Source organism: Petaurus breviceps, unplaced genomic scaffold (assembly GCF_028583685.1).
Source record: "Petaurus breviceps papuanus isolate PSGF00001 unplaced genomic scaffold, PetGlider_PUasm1.0 140, whole genome shotgun sequence".
NCBI classification, from domain to species: Eukaryota; Metazoa; Chordata; class Mammalia; order Diprotodontia; family Petauridae; genus Petaurus; species Petaurus breviceps.
This window is the reverse complement of record NW_027185698.1, coordinates 35,324,344-35,334,935: the sequence shown is the minus strand read 5'-3', so window position 1 is coordinate 35,334,935 and position 10,592 is coordinate 35,324,344. Positions and strand designations below refer to the sequence as shown.

General features: G+C 36.1%; 1 protein-coding gene across 1 annotated transcript in view; it reads left to right on the top strand.

Annotated features, from left to right (window-relative positions):
- Positions 1-10,592, top strand: part of LOC138147548 (janus kinase and microtubule-interacting protein 1) — a 200,392-nt gene that overhangs the window by 122,585 nt on the left and 67,215 nt on the right. The window contains exon 4 of the mRNA XM_069070057.1: positions 1,737-2,009. Coding sequence (XP_068926158.1) covers positions 1,881-2,009 — 129 coding nt within the window. The 5' untranslated portion in view covers positions 1,737-1,880. The remainder of the gene's footprint in view (positions 1-1,736; positions 2,010-10,592) is intronic.

Here is a 10,592-nt window from a genome sequence, read left to right as displayed (position 1 = left end):
GTGTGTGTGTGTGTGTGTGTGTGTGTGTGTGTGTGTGTGTGTGTGTGGTTTCTTGTTAGTTTAAAAGGATAATTGGCTTCTGTCCCATGACTGTATTCTCTGGTGCCCAGTGTGCTTTCTGGGAAATTGTTTTTGACCAAAAGCAGTATTACTCATCTGTGTTACCTACTGTATTGATCAGTGTTTGGATCCTCCCTTGGCTAATCCATCTTGCAAAAGACAGTGGGTTGTAGTACAAAGCATCCTGGACTTTGAGTGGAGACACTTGGCTTTCTCTGACCTAGGACTCCAGGCATGTAGTTTAACATATTTTGAGCATCCTTCTCATCATTTTTAAATGGGGATGATAATGTTGTGGGATCAGTATTTCAGGATTACTGTGTGGAAGCATTTGGTAAAACTTAAAGCAGTATATGAATGTGTGCTATTCTTCATGTAGCTGCCAAAATACTCTTCATAAACCATTGGCCTGATCTTGTCACTCTCCTATACAAAGGTCTTTAGTTCCCAGTGCCCATTGGTTAAAATACATACTCCTTAGTATGGCATTCAAAGTCCTCCATGATTTACCTCCACTGACATTTTTAGTCTGGTTTTACTCTATTCACCTTTGAAAAAATTAAATTTTGAAGTTTTATTGATTAATTTTGTTTTACATTGCAAACATTTGCAGATCACTACCGAGTCATGAGAGGACTTATGTAACAAAGCAAAACAGTTAATTAATATCTTAAAATGTGTGCAGCATTTCACAACTATTGCACCCCCCCCATTTAAAAAATAATCAGGAATCTATTTTCCCTTTCGCACACCCCCAATTAAAAAAGAAGAAAATAAAAATAAATTTCTTGTAACAAATATGCATAATCAAGCAAAAAAAAACCCAATGTCTCTACACAAAAGTATGGATGTCTCATTCTATACCCTGTATCTATCACCTTTCTCTAATGGATAGCATTGGTCCTCTCAGATCAATGTATAGCCTTGGTTCTCTCAGAGGCGTTGTTTTGATCAACACTGTTGGTTTTTGAAGTGTTGTTGTATAAATTGTTCTCCTGGTTCTGCTTACTTGATTGTACATCAATTCATAGAAGTCTTTCTGTGTCACTTTTGAAATGATCTATTTCCTTATTTCTTATAGCACAGTAGTGTTCAGTCATGCCCATATACCACAGTTTATACAACCATTCCTCAATTGACATACATCAACTTATTTTGAAGGATTTTTTTGCCACCATGAAAAGAGGTGCTATAAATATTTTTGGATATGAAAATCTCTTTTGAAGCACCTTCATGGTATTATGGATAGAGCACTGGGCCTAGAATATGGAAGACCTGAGTTCAAATCCAGCTTCAGACACTAGGTGTGTGACCCTGGCAAGTCACTTAATCTCTGTCTTCCTCCGTTTCCTCAGCTGCAAAATGGATATAATTAATAGCACCTTCCTCTCAGGGTTGTGAGGATAAAACGAGATCACATTTCTAAAGTACTTACTTAACACAGTGCCTGGAGCATAGCAGGTATTTAATAAATGCTCTCTCCCTCTCTCTCTCTCTCCTTTCCTTCCTTTCTTCCTTCTCCAAGTGTCTGTGATAGGATAATACCTTCTGTTCTCAAGTAAAAGGCTTTGCAAATGGTTGCACAGGGTCTTAGCCAATAGATAATGGTGAAATGAATGGGAATGAATTGAAAGTAAGCTATATCCTAACCTCTATTTTTTTTTCTTCTCTTCCAGGATCAGAAGCAATGGTGGTCAGGGGTTGTCGGGAGGACGATGCTAAGGACTGCTTTTTTGGTTAATGTTGCATAAAAAGCACAAAGTGTCTCTCGGTGCTGTGCAGACTATTAGGACCTTTCTTTCACCAACATTACAGGAAACATGTCCAAAAAGAACCGTAACAAGGGCGAAAAGCCTGAAATGGAAATAGAAGCAGTGCAGGCGGCCAATGAAGAGCTTCGGGCTAAGTTGACCAACATTCAGATAGAATTTCAACAGGAGAAGAGTAAGGTAAGAATGGCACTTAAATATTTGGCTTTCAAGGGGGAAAATATTCCTTATTGATCTTTAAATGGCCAATGGAAAATTCTGAAGTAGAGTTGTTTGAGGTTCTATTTCTTCCATCCCCTTAGCAACATAGAAAAGACCTTAGATCTAGATCTTAGGCCATTTGACCAAGCCCTTCATTTTGGAGAAGAAACTGAGACCCAGAGAGACTAAGTGACTTGCCCCAAGGTGTTCAGATCTCAATTCTCCCACTTACTACCTGAATAACCTTGGGCATGGGCAAATAGCTTACCTTCTCTGGGCCTCAGTTACCTATCCTATAAAAAGATGGGTTTTGACTAGATGGCCTCTGAGGTTCTTTCTAGTTCTGAATGAATGAACTAGAATGCTTAAAATTCTAGGGACCGTATGAACTTAAGTCTCATGATTTCCGGTTGAGCAGTCTCTTCGCTGGACCATATTGTCTTTCCTATTCTCTCTCCTTGTTCTCTTTATCCTATTCTGTTTGTATTCAACAGCACATTATTCTAACTCTATTCTATCCTTCTCAAGCTCAAACCCTAATCAGATCTGTTGGGTACTCCCCAGGAGGAGTGAACACAAATTAAAGATTTTTTGGTGACCCATTATTAACTCATGGACCTTTTCTTTGAGTGAAAGATGGTGGCATTTCATTCTCTAGCCAGGTGAAGGTTTAGAATGTAGCTCAGGGAAACCACTTTGTGAAATGGTTAGTTCAGACCTGACCTTGAGGGAGAATGCAAATTTCCAGTGAATTTAATAGACATGCTTATTGACCTGTAATAAGAACATAAGTATCACTTTTATAACCATCTCTCATAGTTTATTAATCATCCTTTTGTCTATTAATGCCTTAAAACTTTGTTAATACCTGGTTGGTCTAACTCATAATATTTTACTGTTTGTTAATATAAAACTTAGACTGCCATGTTTGATTGGTAACCTCATAAACACAAGGCAATAGCAATCACTTTATTACCAGTTCCTTGGCTGAATTTTCTTGCACCAAAGAATGAATGTAGTTAAATATTTTATCTGTGTTTAAAATGGCTTAGGGCTACATCATGAAAGTTAATGGATTTTTCAAGCAGTAGACTGCCGTTTTTATACAAATATAAATTCAAATACATTAGAAGAGAAGGAGGCTTCCAGGTATATATTGCAGTTTATAGTGTGTTTATATATAAGGTGGTAGACAGTAATATTATGCAATAAAAAGAAAAATAAATCAAGGCTCAGTGATTTCATCACTATGGATCTGTCCTCAACTGGTGCAGATCCTTAGTTTTAATGTATCACCATGGACAGAAAAATTTATCGTTAGGTAGGCACTCTTCTTTTGCTGAGCTGCTGAATACATTAAGGGTTATCTTTGGACGATAGACATAAAATTATAATATCCCTGGGCCATGTTCAAAGCCCTTCAAGTTTGGTGGAGCTTATTGGAATTTGACAGTAATTTAGGGCTGTTTCTATGTCATAACAAGGCTTTAGGTCAGGACGCTAATAAAAGAATACAAAGAAAATTATTCTGATAATGATCATCTGGGTTCACTACATATTTTAGTAAAGTACTTTCCATATCTGAACTCTACGAGATAGGTATTAGAAATCTAATGCTCATTTATAGAAAAGGAAACTGAAATTTAGGGGATTGAAGTTACATACACAGGTCTCATGGAAAGTAAGCATAAGAGTTGGGATAAGTCTTCTGAGTTATGGTTTTTTTTTTCCTACCAAACTATCCTTCACTTTCTACTATGCCATACTTTAGAGGTTCTATGAAAATAGTACCTCTACTGGTTTGACAGAATTTGCAATAAAATGATAAAGTGTTTCACTTAGAAAGCTATGAAGTAGTGATGTATGTTCTGTTCAACTAATTTACTAGGTCTTTGTAATGGGAATCTGAAGATCTTCCCTGACCCTTGGCCCTTTGATAGGCTTAAGTGACTCTGAGAACGTTCCCTAATTTGAAAATATACTCTGCCCCCTAATAGGTTGAATGTGGTCACATGGAGCCTATGGCAAGAGGCTTATTCTTCAGGAATGCCCACACCTTGTTACTTTGTGATTGGGCAGTGGGTCAAGAGGGTTATGACATTCTCTGATCCAGGAGAAGGATATATATATACCCCGATGCGAGGTTTTGCTTTGGGGTTCACTTTGGGAAGGGTTGTGTGATTTGGTCAGATGAGACTCTGAGCAGCCATTGAGCCCCCTGGCTTTGAAAACCCAGATGTTGGTGCTTCCCTCTCTGGTAACTAATTAGGTATGGATGTAATGGTCAGATAGCTGGAAGCCCTGTCTGCTGATCTGTTTCTCTGTCTGCTTGTAACTTCCGTTTGTATTCTGTTTGTGTTCTCTGAAGTTCAGGGTGTTGACTTTTTCCCCTGAACGAGGTAAATGATATGTGTTTGATTAAAGTAAGATTGTTAATCCACTTTGAGTTGCTTTCCTTTCGAAAAGCAGATCTAAGAACCTGTGATAGCAGGCATCCTGGGGATGCTAGGGTGCTTGCTGCTATAGTCTTTTCCATTGATACCTTATGAATTTTCTTCTAGTCCATTTTCATTTTATAAGGTGCAGAGAGGTAATTTAAGGATTATTTATTTCACTCCCAAAAGAAACCAAAATCCTGAATATCATGTTTAAACAAATCATAAAAGAAAATTGCCAAGAAATATTAAAGCCAGGGGCATGGAACAGATAGTCATGACAAATCACTACCAAAGAGAAACTGCAACTGTAACACACCCAGAGATGTGACTTCAAAGCTTCAAGGTTGAATATATATTGTAAGAAGCTAAGAACAGATTATGCTAGAGAGAGTCACATAGGGTTATGAAGTAATTATGACAAAGGAAAGGACTAATATGTAATAGAGCTAGGATTTAAAACAAGGCCTTCTAAGTCCAGAGCCATTGGGTTTTACTTAAATAAATTATTGAACATTTTATTGATATCTTTTGTTTTTATATACTTCTCCTACACAGTGAGCTTTCCCTATAACAATGTATAACAAAATGAAGAGAAAAAGCAATTCAGCAAAACTAGCAACACATTCTCCAAATCTGACTGTATATCCAATGTTCTACAGCTATAGTTCCCTTCTTAACCTCCCTTCATCCCCACAAATCAATGAAGGATTTCCTTTTTTTTTGTCTCTAACTAAACTTGGCACCTATAATTATATAATGTTCAGTTGTGAGGGTTGGGCTTTTTTACCTTTACATTCTTACAGTGATTATATTGTTTTACTGGTTCTGCTTATTTCACTCTACGTAAGTTTATGAGTGTTTATTTCTTTGTTTCAATCATATTCATAATTTCTTACACTGAAATAATATTCCACTGCAGTCATATACCATGGTTTATTAGCCATTCTCAATGACCATGTGTTTTGTTTTGTAACCACAGAGAGAGCTACTATGAATATTTTTCTTTATATTGGATCTGTTTTCCTATCTTTGACCTCCTAGCATTAGAATGTATTGGTCTGTGAGTATAGACATTTTAGTCACTGTATTATCAGAGTTCCAAATAATTTTCCAGAATTTTTGGGCTATACAATTCCACCAGCAATATATTCATATGCTTGTTTTGCTGCATTCTCGCCTACATGTGTTTCTTTTAAAATGTTTTATTGACACATTTAATTTTATGCCACTGCTGTGTAAATGATATGTTTAATATTTCTGACTTCCTATATTTATTTATTTTTTGTGCCCTAATGTGTGGCCAAATTTGTAAAGGTGCCATGAAGTCAATAAAATTGTGTAAACTCCTTATGATTCCTGTTCACTAATTGTCAAAAATTGATTGTGTGGCAGATCTTTCAATTACTCCATTTTTGTCATTCTCTTAGACTTCTTCAAGTTTGAAAGAGGTAAATTTAATTCCCTAGAACTTATGGTCTTATTATGTTGATTCTTCCGTTAACTTTTATGTTACATACTTTGATACTATGCTATTTGGTGTATATTTAGTAAAATAAATTTGATATTATTTCATTATCTGTGGTGTTTTTAAGTAGTAGTTTCTATATTTGTTTCTTTTAAGCAAATTTAATTCTAGTGTGACCTTGTCTGAGATTCTTAATTACCACTCTTACTTATTTGGATTCAGCTGCGGCATAAATAAATTCTACTCCAACTCCTCATGCTAACTATAAAATTTTCTCTTAAGTGTTTTCTTTGTGTACCACACCTTTTGGTTTGAATTTTGCTTTCTAATCCATTCTGATACTCTTTTCCTTTTATGAACAAAATGACATAAATGTCATTTATATTTGATTCATATTAAATCTTCTTATGTTTATGTTTCACTCTTTTCCATCAAAGAACAATAACAAAAAGCTGAGTGGAGTAGAATAAAACCAGCACAAGGTGCCTATCGTTTATATAACTTGGAAGAATCCAACCCTGGTTTTTTTGTTTTTGCTTTCTTTCATTGCCCAAACCTAAATCACTAAGCCTTGTCCCATTGTTCCCTTTCCTCATCAGCCTCCAGGAACCATAGTTTATATTGGTTGTGGGCATCCTTCCTAAATCTATACTTCCTCCCCTCCATATCCCAGGTCAGTTACTAATGAATTTGTTGTACTCCAAGTACTTCAGTCTTTATATTTAAATCTTATCTTGCCCCATCCCAGATAAATATGCAGTTCATGAGCTCTCCATTTCTCTTATGGCTGCTTCTAATTTTGAATATCTCCTATGGCACTTAAGTTAGAAGGAAAAGTAAGTTCCATCTTCATTTTCTTTTCTCCCCCCCCCCTTTTAATACTCAAGCTCATAGTTTGTCTACCTTAATTCCCTTACTGATTCTTAGAGATAATGGGACATTAGCATCTTGTCTCACTTAGAAAAGTAAGGAAATTTGAATGTTTGAAAAGGCCAAGTCATAATCAAGGGAATTAGTTTTGCCTACAACACTTGCCTTTCAAAGACTGACCAGTTCAGGTTTTCTCCATAGGGATATTTAGCTGTCAATGATTCTATGAAAAGTTCACTTTTATTTTCCTCTAGTACTATCAACTTTGTAGAAAAAGCTGTTCTTTGGTTTAAGACTTTTTCCTTCACTGAGTCTGCCTTGTACTTCCTTAGTATGTGATCCGCACATACTCTCTTTCTTTGATTGGCAGTTCTGTAGTTTACCAATTACATTTCTTGATATCTTAATATTTCTTGATAAAACCTAAGATTTTATTTTACCGGTGACTTGTCTTAGTCTTCTGATTTCAGTTCTTCTTGGCAATTTTCTTTTATGATCTCTTGAAATAAGAGGGTGGTTGAAGAACTGGGTTTAGAAAAAAAAATCTTTCCCTCTCCCATCTTTTCAGTATACATTGTAACCTGCCTATTTGCCCTTACTAATGTATTATAAGATATGGGTAAAAATAACTGGTTAGTCAACAATCCTCTTTCAGACTATGTGTATAAAGAAGCAGTGATGAGGCAATGTTCACATCTAGATTTAAACCTGGAAGACCCTTAAAAGGTCATTTTTATAAGTCCTTATTTTTTCAAATGAGGAAACTGGCTCTGAGAGGGTATATGACTTGTTGAGGATTATACCCTAAGTGGTAAGGATTCAAATCTGTTTGCCTCCAGGCCCGAGACTTAAATTCTTTCCCTGCTTCATGCTCTGTGTTTGGCATTTCTGTCTTTTATGTATGTGAAGTAGTGAGAAACCTTGCTATATTATTATATGCAGCTATGGTGTCATAGATTTAGATATGAAAGGACTTTAGAGACCACTGAGTCCAACTCCCTTATTTTACATTTGTAGAAACTTGAAGCACAAAGAGTTTAAGCCACTTGCCTTGGGTTACAGAACTGGTAAATATCAGAGGCAGGATCTGGATCCAAGTCTTCCTGATTCCAAGTCCTGTGCCCTATGCGAGCCTCTCACTTACTTTCTTTGATGCCGCCTCTGAGTTACATTATTACTCTTATAACACATTTTCCAATAAAAAAATCTACTTCATATATACTGATTAGTTTAATCAACTTGATGTATGCATGACTCCTACTGCTAGTCTGGGCCTTGAGACAAATCATCTATACCAGGGGTGGGGAATTGTGACCTGGAGGCCACATCTTGGTCCTCAAGGGTGACCGTTTGATTGAATTCAAACTTCATAGAACAAATCTCCTTAATAAAAGAATTTATTCTGTAAAATTTGAACTCAGTCAAAAGGCCACACCTGAGGACCTAAAAGACCACAAGTGACCTCAAGGCTGCAGATCCCCCACCCCTGATCCATGCTATTTAGGGACTGATTTTTATGGTGTTAATCCAACAATGGATTTACCTATTTTTGTTTTGTCTCAGGTTTTTTCTACTATTGTTCAAAAGATTTTCTCAACTAACGAGGACATGAAGTTAAGTTTGGATTTTAGCTGTAATTCTAAATAGGCATATGACAGACATGGAAAGGAAGGGTAGAAGTCATCTAGTTTAACTCTCATTTTATGGGCTAGGGAACTGAGGTTCAGAAAGATAAATGACTTCTTCCAAAATCATATAGGTGTTAAGTAATAGTCCTGGGACTTGAACCCAGGTTTTTGATTCCATATCAAGTGTAAGACAAGCAATTGAGACAAGCAATCCTATATTTCCCCTCACCCCCTGGATGGTTTTATTTAATGGTCTACAATGCACTTAAAGGATTTATATCAACTCCAGGTGACACTGTCATAATCTTGATATAAAATTTATCTTAACATGTTATTGTGCAATAAAAAGGAAAAAGCCATTTGGAAACAAATAAGACTATTTTACCTTCATGGGCCATATACTTTATGTCTGCCAAGAAGGATCCTTTGAAATAATAAAGAAGAATTTAATTGTGTACCAAAGGTTATTTGTATGTTTCATAGTCCTTGAATGATAAAGGTATTCTATGAACATTTTTTCTGTGTTCACTTGGTCCTTTGACGTAAGAAAGTTACTAAAGGTTTTTTTTAGCACAATTTGCAAAGGCCACTTAGAAATAATAGCTAATAAGCTATTAGTTACATTTTCTACCACTGGCTCTCTTATGGTACTTTGTTTTATATTCCTGTAATTAATTTGTCATGCAATATTGTGCATTCTAGTCAATGTGTACTTGTCCTATCTTCTTACTAGATTATGTGTCACATGAAAGAAGCAACTGTGTCTTATTTACACTTGGTGTGTAATCTAGGATAAAGTACATCTCTGTACTATGACTATTGCAGTCATCTATTCATGGGAAGGAAGAGATTCTAAACAAGTCTAGTGAGTGTGTGAAATTTAAAGGGATAGATGTGAGAAAAGTAGAAACAGAATAGCTATTTATCATTATCTTTATCTCAAGCCTGAGGTCTAGCCATAGAAATCAAAAACATGTAGACAAAGGAAGAAGTACATACAGTCCATGTTAACTTTTCTACTATTGGAGTCATACCAAAGATGCTTTCAGTGAGTGTCCCCAGGATGACCCCATTATATTAGCTACATAAATCAATCATATTAGTCCACAAAATGGTTCACTGAATACTAACGAGAAATAAAAGAATAATAGTAAGATAGCAAGTTGTTTCTGGATTGTTTCATTCTGTTCTATATCAAACACAAAGATGAGAGAATTGGATTAACATCAATAGTCAATCAATGAGTAAACATTTATTAAGCACCTTCCAGGTACTGTGCTGAACCATTGTGATACTAAGAGAAAAAGCAAACTTGTCCTATCCTTAAGGAGTTAACATCTATTGCAAGAGATAGCATGGACATATAGGTAGAAGTGGAATATTGTATATGGGGAACAGGAAGGAGGCTGGACCAGTGTTGACATTTATTGAATTCTTTAATGTTTGCAAAGGACTAGATCTATTTGTGTGTGAGAACAATAATAGTTGCCATTTATCGAATTCTTTAATGTGTGCAAAGTATTTTACATACTTGATCTCATTTAGCCTTACATAAATCCTGGGAAGTAGCTACTACAGATATTGTTCTCCTCCCCTGCGCAGATAAGAAAACAGGCTCAGAGATTTGAAATCATGTGCTACTAGTTAAACAATTGATAAGTACCAGAGGTGGGATTCAAACAGAGTTCTTCCTGCTTCCAAGTGTAAGATGCTATCCTCTATGCCACAATTCCATCTCAATGGTCTTTTCAGCATATTGTTACAATGTCCCTCACTTTTGGAAGATGAGAGAGAGAGAGAGAGAGAGAGAGAGAGAGAGAGAGAGAGAGAGAGAGAGAGAGAGAGAGAGAGAGAGAGAGAGAAGAGAAGCAGAGAGACAGATACACAGAGATAGACAGAGAAAGCAAGACAAAGAGAGATAGAGAAAGAGAGAGATACAGCTAGAGTTCATTGTCATCTATGGCCCATTATTGAATTGTTGGACTCATATAGACCCTGGTTCAATCTTGAAGGTTTAAAACAACTGTAGAGGTCCCTGGAGAAGGTGGAACTCATCAAAAGAGGATGTACAATTAAATCTCAATGGAATCAGTGATAAATCCCTTCATAATGCTTTGTTGTATGCAATAAACCTATTCTTTGTGCCTGCAAGGGAATTGAA